Source organism: Puma concolor, chromosome D4 (assembly GCF_028749965.1).
Source record: "Puma concolor isolate L17-30 chromosome D4, mPumCon1.1.hap2, whole genome shotgun sequence".
Taxonomy (NCBI): domain Eukaryota; kingdom Metazoa; phylum Chordata; class Mammalia; order Carnivora; family Felidae; genus Puma; species Puma concolor.
In genome coordinates, this window is record NC_141679.1 from 50739480 (window position 1) to 50757360 (window position 17881).

General features: G+C 36.3%; 1 protein-coding gene across 3 annotated transcripts in view; it reads right to left on the minus strand.

The window, feature by feature from the left end:
* The window catches only part of PLAA (phospholipase A2 activating protein), a 48178-nt gene that overhangs the window by 19164 nt on the left and 11133 nt on the right, over positions 1-17881 (minus strand). For 2 of the 3 annotated variants that reach the window (XM_025928203.2, XM_025928136.2), the window contains exons 2-6: positions 16805-16998; positions 6003-6103; positions 5792-5912; positions 2277-2444; positions 1677-1812 (exon numbers count right to left, since the gene is read on the minus strand). In XM_025928203.2, coding sequence (XP_025783988.1) covers positions 1677-1812; positions 2277-2444; positions 5792-5912; positions 6003-6103; positions 16805-16998 — 720 coding nt within the window. Of the gene's footprint in view, positions 1-1676; positions 1813-2276; positions 2445-5791; positions 5913-6002; positions 6104-13471; positions 13565-16804; positions 16999-17881 lie in introns of those variants that run through there. The other variant, XM_086685420.1, reaches the window with a different exon arrangement.

Sequence of the window (17881 nt, forward strand, 5' to 3'; positions counted from 1 at the left end):
AAGCAAAAATAATCTGTATTTGTGAATATGAGAAACATTACTATGTATTTATGGCTGAGTAGAGAGAGCACTCTGCTGACTTCACACACTATCCTATGCTGCTTTCTAAAGCCATCTATAGGGTAGAAAAAGATTATTTAAGGGAAAAGTCACTGAGAAAAGACAGAGAAATATGTATCTAACACAATTTTGAATTCCAAGTTAGATATTTACCATCATAAAAATCTGGAGCTATAACATACAATTTAAGTCAATATTACATAGATACAAGAGTATAAAGAAGGGTAGTGGGTTATTTTATTTACAAAGGGCTCAAATAACCAACATAAAGCTTAGAAAATAGCAGATGCTCAGTATCTGTTCATTTGGGAAACACAGTCTGTGTTTCCTATGCCCTTAACCAGCAATGTAATCCCACTCATGAAAAAAAAGCCTCACCTTAGACTAGATGGCAATCCCAACCTCTAGTCTTGGCACATGACTTCACTTCCACCATTTCTAAATTCTCGGGTAGGAGGCAAGTTGGCCACCTTCAAATGCACTAATCCTGCCCCGTTCTACAGAGAACTTTGTTTCTTATGTAACCTTTGACTGACAGGAACTTTACCCTTTCAAATTGTTTATTTTCTTTAACTTTAAATATGCTTAGGGGGAAAATAATTAAATCAACAAATCAACCCTTGACCCAGCCAAAATGTAAACTACCTCCGCTTTATTAGACTCACCACCCCTTAGAGGTTTTCCTTTCTTTCTTTTCTGCCTTCCATGCCAGATCCACCGGCTCGAGGGTGGTTCATCACCACTCGGACCTCAGAAATCTAAAACTGAGGTTGTCATCTTCTGCACCTAACCAATTCTCCCACTTTCCCCATTATATTAATGCAATCACCAAAAGCTTGAAGCTTTACAGTTTTCTTTTATCCTCCTTTTGACAATCTTTCCTTTGCAATATCTAATATTTTGGCCTCTTGTCCATTGGCACCGTGGGGACAGTATTTCATAACATCACACCCCTACTACCGGAACTGCTTTCCAAGTTGCTTTCCTGCCATCACCACTAGTTAAATCCAACCTACATAGTTAATAATTCACAGGTTATGCTCTATTCATGTCACTTCAGTAGCTACAACCCTTTACTCCAAGCACAGACTCTAAAAGATACCTGGCATTCAAGGCTGTCCACGGTTATGCTCCACCCTACTGCCTTTACCACCTTACCAGTATCCCCCACTATTCCCTAGCATGAGTCTTCCACCACTTTCCTTCATCTGCCCCACAAATCACTTTCCTGGTCCTGCCACACCTTTACTTACACTGTTGTTTTTTTTTTTTTTTTTTGACAGAAATTCTCATTTCCCTTCTTTCTCATTATTTTTCAACATTCAATTCAAATTTCCTCTTCTTCATAAAGGTTTCCCACACTAATCTCTACCTTCTCCAGTTTCTTTTGCATTCGACATTCTGACTGCACAACTGGCAGAGCAATACTTTTGTACTGTATCATGTACCATTAATGTATAAAAGCTCTTATGCCTAATGCTGTTTTTTCAGTACAGAAATGTACTGAAATGTCTCCCAATTCACCTAAAGTTCCTTATGGCTTATCTCAGTGCACTCTTAACACCTACCAAAGGCCTAGACACATGATATTTATTGACTGACTAGAATATAAATACCTCGCACCAACCACAATGTCACCATTGGCTAGAACACAGCAGCACCATATAGACTGAGCTGGAAGTCGGATTGTCTGGGCACATTCCCCACGTTTCCAGATTCTCAGAGATCTGTCTTCTGCCGTTGTCACAAAATCTAAAATCAATGAATATAGGAAAAACTAGTTTGAACAAATAAAATTAAGTACATTTATAAATATCACCTTTCTAGGGAGGCATAATGACTTTTTTAAACCCAAAATATTTTAAAATTATAGTTTTACATTTTATTTATTTGTTACTTATACCACAAAAACTTCAAAAATCATATTTTCTACATTTCACACCTTACATATTATGCACTTTGCACCAATAAATTATACAAAGTGTTTCCTCAAATACCCAAAACTATTTGACATTAACCATCAAGTGTGAAAGATATAAAGATGATAACACAATTTCTTCCTTTACAAGAAGATCCTTATGAAACATAGCTACTAAATTATTCAAGTACAGTTAGTAAACTGATTTCGGTAATGAGCCCTCCTACCCCCACCTCAAGAATGGGATGGAACAAGGTTCAATACAGAATTTTAAATACATGATATATGCTAATCTTACCTTTACAATTTGGAAAAACAGATATGCTATAAATATAGTTGGTATGTCCATAATATACTTCAAGACACTCGCCAGTGATTTGCCACCTTCTAATACTAGCATCATTTGCACAGGAAAGAAATTCTGTTTCACTCAAAATTGCTAAACCTCGTACACAGTCTTCATGCCCTATATGAAAAGAAAAATAATATGAACCAATAAGATGGATGATTTGACTGATGGATCTATGTATTTAACTAACATTATAAAACACATCAGGGTGCCTGGGTGGCTCAGTTGTTAAGCATCTGACTTCAGCTCAGGTCACGATCTCACAGTTTGAGTCCCAAATTGGGTGAGCTCAAGACCCCCTTCAGATGAGCTTGAGCCCCGCTTCAGGTGAGCATAAGCCCCGCTTCAGGTAAAACATGAGCCCCACTTCTCTCTCTCTCTCTCTCCCTCTGTCCCTGGCTCACTTGTGTCCTCCCTAAATAAACAAATAAATAAAACATATCAGTGAATAGTAATAACTGATTTGCAAGGCAGAGCAATTCATTTTTTTTCTGTAGAAAAGCCTGGTAACCAAACTTTGTATTTCAGATTTGGCAATATTTTTTATTACCGGTCTTTGGAAGTTATTTTACACTATCTTCACCAAATTATTTTCTACAACTCTCCAGAAATAAGATTCTAATCCCAACACTTCTTCATTTTTACCTGGCAATTTATTTTCAATTTTTCATCCTCAGTAACAATAATTGGTAAGCATCATAGCATATAAAATATTCAAATATGACAAAAAGTTATGGCCTCTAAATTTCTTACCACATAAAACTGTGACTAGTATTTATAAAGTACTAAAAAAATTAAGAGAAGTTAATGGGAATGCAAGCTGGTGCAGCCACTCTGGAAAACAGTATGGAGGTTCCTCAAAAAACTAAAAATAGAACTATCCTACGACCCAGCAATTGCACTACTAGGGATTTATCCATGGGATACAGGTGCGCTGTTTGAAGGGACACATGCACCCCATGTTTATAGCAGCACTATCCACAATAGCCAAAGTATGGAAAGAGCCCAAATGTCCATCGATGGATGAATGGATAAAGAAGATGTGGTGTGTGTGTATATATATATATATATATATATATATATATATATATATATATATATAAAATGGAGTATTACTTGGTAATCAAAAAGAATGAAATCTTGCCATTTGCAACTACATGGATGGAACTGGAGGGTATTATGCTAAGTGAAATTAGTCAAAGACACAAATCATATAACTTCACTCATATGAGGACTTTAAGAGACAAAACAGATGAACATAAGGAAAGGGAAACAAAAAGAATATAAAAACAGGGAGGGGGACAAAACAGAAGAGACTCATAAATATGGAGAACAAACGGAGGGTTACTGGAGGGGTTGTGGGAGGGGGGATGGGCTAAATGGGTAAGGGGCACTAAGGAATCTACTCCTGAAATCATTGTTGCACTATACACTAACTAATTTGGATGTAAATTTTAAAAAATAAAAAATAAAATCTTAAAAAAAAAAAATCTTTAAAAATAAAATCCCAAAACAACAACAACAAAAAAAAAAAAAATGAAGAGAAGTTAAATTATAAAAGATCAGTTATTTAAGAATTTGAAATAAAAACCATCATAAAAAGTAAACTTTAGAATATGCTGAGAGAGATTAATTTATCTGGGACCACACAACTAATGGAAAAGCTACAAGATTCATGTTTCCTGCCTCATAATCCTGGTTGTTTTGATTCAACAAATCCTAACTTCTCCCCTCTGATTTAACCAAAAAACAAATATAAAACCAAACATCCCTGCTTTGTTAATAGAAACAGTTCATAATATATACAAACACAGGCATTGAAATTATACAGTAAATATTAATGATTGATTTTTCATTTTTATTTATTCAGGTTGTGAGCTGAAATCAAGAGTTGGATACTCAACTGACTGAGCCACACAGGAGTCTCAATGATTTTTTTTAAATTTTTTTTAATGTTTTATTTATTTTTGACAGAGAGAGAGAGACAGAGCATGAGCGGGGGAGGGGCAGAGAGAGAGGGAGACACAGAATCTGAAGCAGGCTCCAGGCTCCGAGCTGTCAGCATAGAGCCCGATGCGGGGCTTGAACTCACAGACTGCGAGATCATGACCTGAGCTGAAGTCAGATACTCAACCGATTGAGCCACCCAGGCGCCCCTCAATGATTTGTTTTTTAAAGGAAAGATTTTATGGAATAAACTTCTTATATTATATTCTTAATTATGTACTTGGAAAAACATCTATATTCCATTAATCAAAGGATGTAAAATGTTTTTTAAACCTTCATAAAATTCAATTTCTTTCAATATTACTTGAGGCAGTACAGAAGATACTACATTTTTTTTCAAGGACAGAATATTCTCTAATAAAGGAGATCAGGAATCAAAGAATTTCCCATGCTTGGGGTGCCTGAGTGGCTCAGTTGCCTAAGCAACCTCCTCTTGATTTTGGCTCAGGTCACGATCTATGGTTTGTGTGACTGAGCTCCGCATTGGGCTCTGAGCTGACAGCGTGGAGCCTGCTTGGGATTCTCTCTCTCTTTCTCTCTCTCTTTCTTCCCTCCCTCAAGTGCACATGTACCTGCTCTCTCTCAAATAAACAAAAACTTAAAAAATTTCCCATGCTCAGTATTTGCTGATTTAGATTAGCTATCAAGGATTAATGACAACTTGATAACATATATTGTATGTAACATAGGGATGCTTAGTTATAACTTGTCCATCTACAAATAGTTTTATCTTCATAAGGGACTTTTGCAGTATTATCCGGAGTAGTGATCAACTTCAAAAGAGAAAATAAAAGAGAAGAAAAACAACGTAAAAATTTATACCAAAGGGGTGCCTGGCTGGCTCAGTCAGACAAACAGCATGTGACTCTGGATTGTGGGTCAGAGTTGAAGTCCTATGCTAGATGTAGATATTACTTAAATGAACACAACTTAAAAAAAATTTAAGTGCACCACAAATAAATCATCAATAGTAGTATTAGCACATGCCTCAGTGTAGGAGCTATTTAATAGGTAAGGTTCAAAAAGACTACCCCCCTAAAACCACAACATATGTTTAAATTTGTTATTACTAAATAATGTACTTCAGTATTCATAAAATACTCATGATGCTTTCCTCCATATATAAAGTTAACAATACTGAGCCACCATCAAGTCACCAGGCTTATGCTTGGAAGTTTCAGGCTAAACTTGTTAAAATGACAGCCAAAAACAATTGCAAACCATGTTATAAGTTCAAGCGGCCATGTATTAGTCCACATCTGGATGTTTTATGAGAAGTTTCATTATATCTTTTAAAAAGATTTTAAATATTGTCAGAAAGTTACATTTACCCCAATGTTCTATAGTATACACTGATGGTTTTTGAATACCATTTTCAAGCTTCTAAACTTTTGAGAAAACACCATCTGAGTGAATATGAAGAGATTTATTATAAAAGTTGTCTACTCCGATCTTACCTGAAAAAGTCCTCTCGCATCTTCCAGCTTTCCACAGCTTAATAGTCTTGTCTGCTGATCCAGTTAACATTAAGCCCTGTTCAGGTAAGATCTTTACCGCCCATACTGCGGCTGTATGACCCTGTGAGTTAAATGGGAATTAAATTAAGTTGCCACAGAATGATCATATTTAATTATTATCTAGAACATTCACACAGAACTACTACTGTACCTGTAAGGTCATCATGCACTTGTCATTCAGCCACACTTTAGCAGTGGTATCCCATGAGCCACTAAGTAATGTCCCAAATTTTCCAGATGAAAGACTACAAACTAAAGGGAAATAAGGCATTAGTTAACACATCGTCATATAGAAAAATGTTCGACCTTGCTAGTTATTAAAGCATTGCAATTTTAAAAACACTTTGTGAACTAACAGTAACTTGGCCAGTTAAGGGTTAATTCCATGGAGATGTAGAGTGCAATGGTCAAGAGCACGGATGCTAAGCCAGATTGCCTGGGTGTAAGGCCTAGCTGTGCCACTTAGGAATTGTCTGACCATGGGATAACTCACATTCCTTATCTGTAAAGTGAGGGAGCAGGATCAAATGGATTGCACAATGCCTTCTGGTTATAAAAAACTAAATAGAAAGATAATGCAAGTGATTTTGAAATGCTGTTTATATAGATATTTAGTTAAAATGACAAAAAAAAAGAAGAAAAAACCCAGTAGAGTTCAGCTAAATGTTCAACAATAACAGAATAGGTAATTAAATATCTTATTATCTTAATGTAAAATCATGCAAGCTAAAAATTAAACATGTGAAGAATTATTTAAAAACACAGAAACAAAAAAGACAGAGTTCCTTTTTTTTAAAGTTTATTTATTTATTTTGAGAGAGAGAGAGAGAGAGAGAACGCATGTATACACACAAGCAGGGGAAGGGCAGAGAGAAGGAGAGACAGAATCCCAAGCAGGCTCTGTACCACCAGCCCAGAGCCTGTTGTGGGGCTACAACTCTCAAACAATGAGATCATGATCTGAGCTTGATATCAAGAGTTGAATGCTTAACAGACTGAGCCAGCCAGGCACCCTCAAAAAGATACAGTTCTGATTAAAAATGGCAGATTGTTCACAGTAAAGCTATAATGGTATTAACCTACAAGGACAAAGAAGACAGAAAACACTGTCACTGACATAGCAAAATGAAGGAGGTTATAAGTTAAACACCCACAGAGAGAGACAAGAATTGAGCAACTCCCCCAAGGAACTCTTATGAGACTCAATGTCCAGCCACTAGGTTCGATGGAGAATGGAGCTAGGCAGAGAACTTGAAATGCTAGATCTCTCCTAGCAGCCTCCAGTGTCAGGAAAGTACATCCTCACCAGCTGCAGGCAATGGGAGGTTTATTCTCTGGAGGAACTGAAGCACAGTTTACAGATTCAGGCAGTTAGGTAAAATAAAAGTCTGGAATGAGAAGCCCTGTGAAACACAAGGGAAATAAATGGAAAATCTACATCCTGAAATGTGGTAGTTATGTCGTTCCTTTCTCCCACAATACCAGCAGACAGGCATATATTCCCCACTGCCCAGGCAAGAGGGAGGAAAATTCTGCTCTAGAAGTCTTAATAATGCTAAAGAACTTCAGATAAGGAAATGTGAGAGGGTTTCCCACCTAAAAGGTCAGACCACCTCCAGATCACCTTCTAATGAAGCCCACCAATCACCAAGCTTCATGTACATTAGCTAAAAAATTTTCAACTTCTTTATACCTTATTCTTAAATATGAGCAGCCAGTTTAATATCAACAACCATTTTATAAAAGTCTCCAAAGGGAAAGAGAAAAATCCAAACAAAGCAACACAAAAATAAAAGGCAAAGGGTTAGGCAGGCCAGAAGAAACAAACCTAATTTCAGGAAGCCAAAAAACAAACAAACAAACAAACAAACAAAAACCCCATAAAACTTTAATAGTCACATAATATTTGCAAATAGGTAAGATATTACATAAGAAGACCTATTGAGAGAACAAGAAAAATAAAAACTAAAAGTAGAAGAATCAAACCAAAATCAAATAGCACTAGAAAAAAAAAGTCTCTCCTGAGAATTAGACCAAAGAGACAGACTCAAAAAATAAAAAAGTTTAAAAAGTTACAAAATAATTTCACAATGTTCAATATCCAACAAATAGGGATTCCAGAAAGAAAAAAAATGGGGGGGGGTAGGACAGATAAGACAAAGAATAGTACAAGAAACATTCCCAAAAGTGAAGAACATGAATGTCTGGATTGAATGAACCCACAAAAGAGCCAAATGAAAGTCACTTTCAAAAGCAGAGACAGAGATGCACTGTGAAATATTTTCTAACATCAGAAATAGAGAAGATCCTAAAAGCTTACAAGGACCAGGCACGTGTCCCACAGAGAAGATGGGAAATGAGAACAGCATCAAACTTTTCAGTTAACACAATACACTAAAAGGCAATAGAGAAATGCCTTCAAAATTCAGAGATTAAATGGTTTTAATACAGGATTTTATATCCACCCAAATTAACAATCAAATGTAAGGATAAAGACATTTTCTAATATACAAATATAAAATACATTTAGTCCCTGTAACAGCTTTCTTAAGAAGCTTAATACACCAAAATGAAAAAGTAAGTTAAGAAGGACAAAAATAGGGGCACAGGGGTAGCTCAGTCTGTTGAGCATCTGACTTCCACTCCGGTCATGATCTCGTGGTTGACGAGTTTGAGCCCTGCGTTGGACTTTGTGGTGACAGCTCAGAGCCTGGAGCCTGCTTCCGATTCTGTGTCTCCCTTCCCCGCTCATGCTGTGTCTTTGTGTGTCTCAAAAATAAATGAACATTAAAAAAAAAAGAATGACAAAAATATGGGAATTCTCTCTAGGAAATCTATTGCCAAAGGGGAATCCAGTGTTAACATCAGCCCAGAGCATTAATCCAACAGTAGACTTGAAGAGGAAAGTTTCCAGGAAAAACATGGAACAGGTAAATATTGTGGTGTGCATGGTAGCCATTAGTGATATTCATCAAATATTTTCTGCTCTTTATCTTCTCAACAAATGGTAATATTGAACTTCCCCAGTTCTTTTGGCTTTAGGCAAGCCACATGACTTGTTCTGGCATTGAAAAATGAGGGAAATGTTATTTAACAGAAGAAGCTTTAAGGACAGGTGCATAGTTAAGCCATGTTCCCTCCCACTGCTCCACTGTCTCTGAAAGCACATGAGATGAAACCTCTGTCATCCCAGATCCCTGAGTGATTATGAGGAGCAGAGCCCCCTGCTCTACTGCACTAGATCTGTAAGAAGCAAAGCAAACTTTTATTGTGCCAAACTCCTGAAATTCTGGAGTTGTCTGTTACCACAATGTCAACTAGCCTACCTGATTCAAAAATCGGTAGCACAAATGAGACACTGCTAAAACAAAAATCTAAAAATGGCATTAGCTTAATGGGCAGCTGGTGGGGAGGACACTGTAACAGAGAATGGAAGTTTGGTAATCCTTATGCAGTGGAACATTTTGTAAAACTGCAGCCGGCAAAAATCAAAGACATAATAAACTTGTAGCTCTAAAGAAAGAGGATGGAAAATGGTACTGCAATGATAAGCTGTCAGTTACTATCAGCTACATCTGACTAAGTACGAAAAGAACAGAATGAGGGGCACCTGGGTGGCTCAGTCAGCGTCCGACTCTTGAACTCGGCTCAGATCATGATCTTACAGTTTGTGGGATTGAGCCCCGCATCAGTTTCTGTGCTGAAAATGTGGAGCCTGCTTGGGATCCTCTTTCTCCCTTTCTCTTGCTCATGTGTGTGCATGCATACACGCACGCACACATACACACACATGCTCTCTAAATAAATAAATAAATACATAAATAAATAAAAGAATGCAATGAGATAAAGAAGTGGCTGGTTGTCAAGAAGGAATGGAGTTCAGAAACTGAAGCCAATTGCTTCCCAACCCCAAATGATAAAATATGAACCTGAGAAGGTGTTTTAGCTGCAAAGGACAACTGAAACTCAGTCATGCAACAGGGACAAATAAAAAACGTGGCTAGCATGCACAGTGCCAAAATTTCTTTATTTTTTTTTAACATCTTTATTTTATTTTTTGAGAGACAGAGAGAGACAAGAGCATGAGCAGGGGAGGGGCAGAGAGAGGGAGATATAGACTCGGAAGCAGGCTCCAGGCTCTGAGCTGTCAGTACAGGGCCCAACGCAGGGTTCAAACCCACAAATGCGAGATCATAACCTGAGCCGAAGTCAGGCACTCAACCAAGTGAGCCACCCAAACTCCCTGTCTAAATGGATTTTAAGTATATTCAGAGCAAAGCAAATTAGGTTGTTAACCATGAAAATAAATGCCTTCAACTGGGCAAATGGCTCAGGGAAAAGAATCTGAGCATGCAGCTTTCCCACTGAGGTCGGATAGGCTCAAAGCTTCAGTAGTAAAATCTAAAAACGCAGGTAGGAAAAGAGGAAAGGAGAGAGGGGGAGAAATACAGCAAATCCAGTCTACAGTTGAGGGTATGGCTACTGACACAGAGGTCTGACTGGAATCAAATAAGTAATAAGACTACCAAGAGAGTTGCATTGCCAAGAACTAAAAATATAAAGTCTATGACCTTTCAAGACAAAAATGACCCTGTGCACCCAACTCCCATAGGCAGAAGGAGAGCTGAGAATATTGCTTAGTCTCCAAGGAGGGTATATATCAAGGTGACCAAGGAGAGTAACAGAAAGGAAAGAGTATGCCAGAGGGCCAAAGTGGAGCTACGAAGAATATTGTACTGGGGAAACCCCTTTTAGAGACCAACGGGAACAGATCACAAAAATCTCTCCACTCTCCGAGCAGGCAGGTCCTTGAAAACAGACACCCGTCTAGATGTCAGAATGACTACATATTAGGAACCATTGTCTTGCACTGTTCCTTCTCCTGAATGGCGGTGTTTGCTCTGATTACCCTACAGCTCCACAACTGTATACTGGGTGAATGGATGACAGGGAACGTATGTTTGTAGCCCACACACCTCTGACTTTAAGAACTATATTGGGACTTGATGTCGGAACACCTGAGCATCACCTCCCTGATGTTTAAAATACCACCTGGGGGCGCCTGGGTGGCGCAGTCGGTTAAGCGTCCGACTTCAGCCAGGTCACGATCTCGCGGTCCGTGAGTTCGAGCCCCGCGTCAGGCTCTGGGCTGATGGCTCAGAGCCTGGGGCCTGTTTCCGATTCTGTGTCTCCCTCTCTCTCTGCCCCTCCCCCGTTCATGCTCTGTCTCTCTCTGTCCCAAAAATAAATAAACGTTTGAAAAAAAATAAAAATAAAAATAAAATAAAATAAAATACCACCTGTCACCCAGGGATTCTTAACTTTGGGCTTGTGGTTCCAAGTGTAACTTTGGCTTGTCTGACATGGAGAGAGAAGTGGGTATGTTCTGCCTGCACAAGGGAGAGCAAGCTGAATAACTGATAACCAGAGGTAGACTGTGGTTGGTGGCTCGCCCTTTTAGTGCATGACATTAGGCACAGCCAAATGATCCATGCATTAGTCAAGAGTCTGAATGGTGGCTGACACTTTCAGGTATATGCTTTTAACAGTCAGTGCATTATTAATCACATTGCCCTGTCACTGCTGCAACCAACCACTGCAGCACAGGTAGAGAGAAAGCCCCCATCAGCCTGGGTCCCTGGGAGACTCTGATGAGCAGATTCCCCTCACTAATCCATGATGAATATGTACGGTGAGTGAGAAGGACTTTTGTGTCATGCCACTGAGATCAGGGAAGTGTTTGTTACTATACCGTAACCTGTTCTCACTCATTATGTTAGAATATTTAAAAAATGTAATAGGCATTTAGGAGACTTCCTGCAACACTTGTAAAATATCAGCTACAGTTACTCAGAAAATTATGGAAATGGAAAAAAAGGGGCCATTAACTTTAGGAAAAATTTTTTTCCTAGATAAGAATATAATTTAAAAACTACATATGCATTGACTATATTCAAACAAACATTCCCCAAATTTTGTTACCTACTCTGTTCCAGAAAAAATTGTGATTTTCATAAGTATATACATAATAATAAGGTAAAAATTAAAAATAAGTGGAAAATAAAGTAGGGCAAAAGGAAGAGAAAATTAGTATGTAAAATATAAAGCTGTGAACAGGTGCTGGTGTTGGGCTTCTGCAAAGAAGCAGAAACCTTTAGCAATAACAACTAGGAGATACAGGGTCCTTACCATGTGCCAGACACTGTAAAAAGTGCATTACACTCCGCAAGAACTCCAGGAACTAAACGCTATTGTTATTCCTATTTAACAGATGAGGAAACTAAAGTTCAGAGAAATGAAAGGGTTTTAATCTTTAAAATGAAAAAAAAAAACTAGATAGTCAGGAAATAGTCTTGGCAATTAGAATAGAAAATATCTTCTGTGGATCTATTACCCATTCTTAGTCATAGGGACAAAGATTGAAAGAGATTACTATACAAATAAAAATACAATTACTGTATTTGAATACAGAAGTCAAACTGAATTTTTTCCATTCATATGAAAAGTTGCTTTTCAAATTATTATAAATTTTTAAAAATCAACTTAAAGCTTATGTATCATGGGGCGCCTGGGTGGCTCAGTCAGTTAAGTGTCCAACTTCCGCTCAGATCATGATCTACGGTTGGTGAGTTTGAGCCCCACGACGGGCTCTGTGCTGACAGCTCAGAGCCTGGAGCCTGCTTCAGATTCTGTGTCTCCCTCTCTCTCTGCCCCTCTCCCACCTGCACTCTGTCTCCCTCCCTCTCAAAAATAAATAAACATTAAAAAAAAAAAAAAAAGGTTATGTATCATCAATTGTTCTTTAAACTCAAATGCTCAAAAAGGCAGTAAATTCAACATTTGATGCTTATATTAATTAATAAATTATTCATGTATAAGTCCAAAAACAGAAAACCCTAAGTTTTCAGGATATGGTTAATTTGTGAAAAATTTTTTCTTTTGGATAACCTCATTTTCCAGATAATAACAACTTACCTCCAAAAACTTACACCATATTTCCTAATGGATAAGAGCGAATCAAGCTGGATTTAGAAAATAAGTTCCAGTTTTTAAATCTTTGGGTACAGGAGGTTCTCTCATAAGGAGATTTAGCTACCAATTACAATTTTCTTTTTTTAAATGTTTCTCCTTGATAGTTGTAATTGGGAAAGCTCTTCATATTCTCTCAGAGATCAGTGTAACATATAATTCAAGAGAAACGTTTCAGAAAGCACAGAAAATTTCTTTTTTTTTAAATTTCTTTCAAGATCAGGCAGAAATAATGAATAAAAAAAATAAATCTCTTTCAATAAGCATAAGGAAGCATTTAGCTTTGAATAGGTAGGTGAAAAAAGCCCACGATACCAAGTAATGCAACATAAAATTACCTAGAATCGCAAGTTATAATGAAATGGGGAAGTGTTATATGTATAATATCAACTAAAGAATAGTACTACTTTACTATTTAGAAAATAAAACGGTCTAGAAAGCTGAACAAAAATGACATAAGAATGTCAATCATTAATTTTTTCAGCTATACTCACTAACATGGTATGTATGGTATGCCAGGAAAAAAAAAAAAAGCACATGACATTTGGCCTCTAAACCACCAAGGAAACTAACAAAATAACAAAAGATTACCTTATAACAAAGTAGAAATGAATCAGGCAGAAAAAATACCCTCCAAAATTGAAGCAGTATTTTTACATAGATTTCTATGAGATCATATGATACCTTAAAAGATCAAGACAAATAAGATTATATAAAAATTGACTTTTGCATTACAAAAAAAAAATGTGCAAAGTAAAAAAAGTTAACAAAATGGGAAAAAATTTGTAATTTGTATGAAAGGGTTAATAACTCTAATCAAGGGCTTCAAAAATGGCCAGTAACCCAATATTAAATGGGCAATTTTATTGTTCACAGGAAAAAAAGGGTAAAAATCCCTTCCTTCTATGAAGATGTCCCCCTCTGTAATAACAGAGATGCAAATTTCCCCTATACTAAAACATCATTTTTCATTTATTATTTTGGCAACAATCTAAAAATCTGACAACATACACCATTGGTAAGGGAAACAGGGACTCATGTTGCTGCTTGAAATGCAAAAACAAGTTACAACACTTAATCAAGCGACTCAGAAATACCTAACAAAATTACATATCCATTTACCTTTTGATCCAGAAATGAGTATTATGCCTAAATGACATTTCCAAACTAACAAAATGACAGAGGCATGGAGCCATTTATTATGGTACTATCTGTACTAGCAAAAGATTGAAAACTCAGATGTCCATCAATAGGGGACTCGCTAAATAAGCTAGAATAGTCATAGTACAGCTAGCTAAACAATGAATTATAACGCCATCGTAAACACGGATGGAGAAGGCTTCTATATAGTATAATAAAGAGATCTCCAAAGTGGTAATGTTATCAAGCAAAAATAGGAAGGGCAGAAAATTGCATACAGTATGTTACCTTTTACCTAAGAAAGGGGCAATATAAATCTACATCCATATCTGCTCTATTATTTTTAAAAAGAACAAAGTTAATAAATATAAGGAAAGGGACGGTGCAAGAAGCCAATATGGAATGAATCTAGACTTCTTTGAATATATTTTGGTGAGTTGTTTTTCCTTTGAAACTATTTATGTTTTATAGAATTATAAAGCAACATTAAGTTAAAAAATCCTGTTGAGCACCATTACAACCAAAACTCAGGTTTCCAGTTATTATTTCCCACTAAAAAAACAAAAGCAAAAAACACGGGGCTTCTTGGAGAAATAGCTGATTCCAGGTCTAGAGCAAGGTATACATAAAGTGAACCTGTAACATTCTATAGTACCAAAAGCAAAGGAAACTGCTAAAGGTCTTATCAAAAGGCCACAGGGGCCAATTTAAAGAGGTTTCCAATATGGCCAAATATGGGACAATTTGAGAATGAAAAAGAAACAGGAAGCTAACTCATTCTGAAACTTGGTAAAAGAGGTAGGAGAGGAGACATGGCAAGCATTTATCCTATCTTCCCTGTACAAAAGTCTCACACGTAACCAACGAATTGACAGGGGGAAAAAAAAAGCAATGTCAGAAAATTATATAGTAAAAAAATGCTAGCTATTAAAGGCAAAAAAAAAAAAAAAAAAAGGTAGAGTTAGAGTATAATGATTTTTCAAATCTTAATGAAATACTGGATCTGTGTGTGCTCATCACTACATGCTAAAAACCATTACATACAAGACAGCTAGTAATTTTATAATGAATAAGTGATCAACATTTGAACCCACTAATTTACATCACAAAGAGTTATTAAGTGCTTCTTAATGTGCTACAACAGAAAGTACACAATACTACCTATAACAGGTACTTGCCAAGAACTTGAGCCTGAATCTGATTAAGTTTCTAGATCTGACTAATACCTCCTAAGACATATAGGGGATTGAGGAACATGTTAAGGGAAACAATGAGGGTTTAATCAGCAAAGTTCAGGCAGTAGGAAATCCTACAGGTTAAATAAGCTGGTTTCAAATAGGGAGGTGGGGGGGAAAGGGGGAAAGAAACCCATAGATTAAAAGACATACGGACCTTAGCTGGGTCACAGTTCAAGCAAACTGTAAAAAAACATTTAAGAAACAATTGGGTATAATTTGAACCTTCATCAGATATTTGATAATAAGCAATTAGGTTTTGTTTTGTTTTAGGTGTAATGATGATTAAAAAAAATATATCTTTTAGAGGGATCAGCAAACTATGGCCTGTGGGCCACCTGTTTTTGTATACTGCACAAACTAAGAATTGTTTTTACATTTTTAAGTAATTGGGGGGAAAAATTAAAAGATATTTCCTGATATGTGAAAATTTTGACATTCAAATTTCAGTGTCCATAAATAGCTGTTTATTGAAATACAGATAGGCTCATTCATTTTATTGTCAATGGCTACTTTTCTTTACATCGGCAGACTTGAATAGTTGTAAAAGTGACCAGATGGCCTGCAAAGCCTAAAATATTTACTATCTGGCCCTTTACAGAAAAGTTTGCCAAACCCTGTTTTAGAGTTACATATTAAAGTATTTACAAATGAAACAGTATATTGGAAATTTCCTTTAAAATAACATTGTAAAAGACTGGGGAGATGAAAGAAGATAGGCCATGTGTTGATAAAGCTATGTAAATACACCGGTGGAAAAGATCGTCATTCCTTTAAATATATATATTTATCCATAACTCATTACAAAATACTGTATCTCTACCATTGTATACATTTCAAGACTTCCTCAATGAAGTTAAAAAAAAGTCTGTATCACTCAGGATTAAAGATTTCACATATATACACACAATTCATTTTACAAAATTTTTCAAAGGAATTTTCAAGTGTTTATGGGGCATACTACTTGCTTACAGATCCAGATACATAAAAAAATAGGTATACACACTGCATTGATTAAGCATATCATTTTATAATAAAGAGCTATTAAACCACGCACAAATCCAGGAATATCAGATAATCAGAAATATACGTAAACCATAGAAAACAATATTAACAAGTATTAAATACTCTTCGGTTATGATACCAAGGTCCTAAACACATTTGTTCTGGGTCTTCAATTTACTGCATAAATACAGATATAACAACCATAAGATGAAAAAATACTCTTAGTCTTCCTGAGTAAATTAATTCCTTGCACAAAATAGTTGAAAACGAAAACCACAAGGTGTATTAAAATTATACAGCTTCTTCCTTTTATAACAGAACACTGTATTATTTACATATATAAGCATGTCAACCTTTACTGATGATAACAATAACTCTGGAATAGAATTTACAGAACAATGATGATCCTAAAAGGTTTTCACTATCAAGTCATAGCCATAGGTAAAACAAACATAATTAATAGTATGGAATGCAGATATATGAATTTTATTTTCAAAAGGATGAAACTTCTTCAAATAGAAAAAAATCAAAGCATTATACTCACCAGTATTTTTGTGACCTTTTAGTATATAAAGTGGTGCTGGACTTTCCAGTGAGAAAATACAAATATTGTGGTCATTTCCTCCAGTGGCAATTAGTCCATGAGGGTACATATCACTTGAAGGTATGATGCATACACAAGATACAAAATTGGAGTGGCCACTCATACAGTGCATTTCTGTAAAGCCCCTGTTAGGACTGGAAAGACATTGTAATGAATAAGATACACAATTGTCCCCTGACTTACCATAGGACATGAGTATCAAAGTACTCATTTTCTTTTAGTATACGGGTTGAACGTTAGAGTGTCTGCTACCTTAACAATCTATTGGTTTTGTTTTGTTTGGTTTTTAAGTAATTTCTACACACAAACTCGCAACCCTGAGATCAAGAGTCGCATGCTCTCCTGAGTGACCCAGCCAGGTGCCCCAAGAATCTATTATTTTAACTTAAATATTAAATATCTAATTTTATTAGCTACTATTGAGATTCACATCAGATTAGAAAAAGTTTAATTAGCGCTTCATTGATAAGAGTATATTAATTAACAGAAAGAATAAGGAAGGAAAGGGAGGGAAACAAGTATCGCAAGTGGCTTTTTCTCACGCTCCGTCTTCATTTCTATTCATCTGTGACTGTTACCCTCAGAAATCCCTGCTGAAGTGAAACATTCATACAATTAAGATAATGAAGTACACTATCAATAAGTCTCAAACACAGTGAGGATATTTTCATACTATGAAACACTAACTTAATACCCATTAGTAGAGTATATATATCTAAATCGCTAGAGTACCAATCATTCTCAATATGCAAACTAATGGAATACAGGGATATATAAATGAATGCTCTAGGGACACAGCATACTAATAACTGCCTTGTGTTTAGAAAGATTATCAATTTCTTACACACATCACTCAGCATCACTGCCTTATATAACAAGTCAAACAACACATTGCAATGTACTATGTGGAAGGCAGTAAGTTAACTCCTGAGAGAATTATATCCCCGATTCAAGCTAAATTAAAAAGTTTGCAATGTAGTAGAAGGAGACAGGACAAGTGCACACGAAGAGATAAGA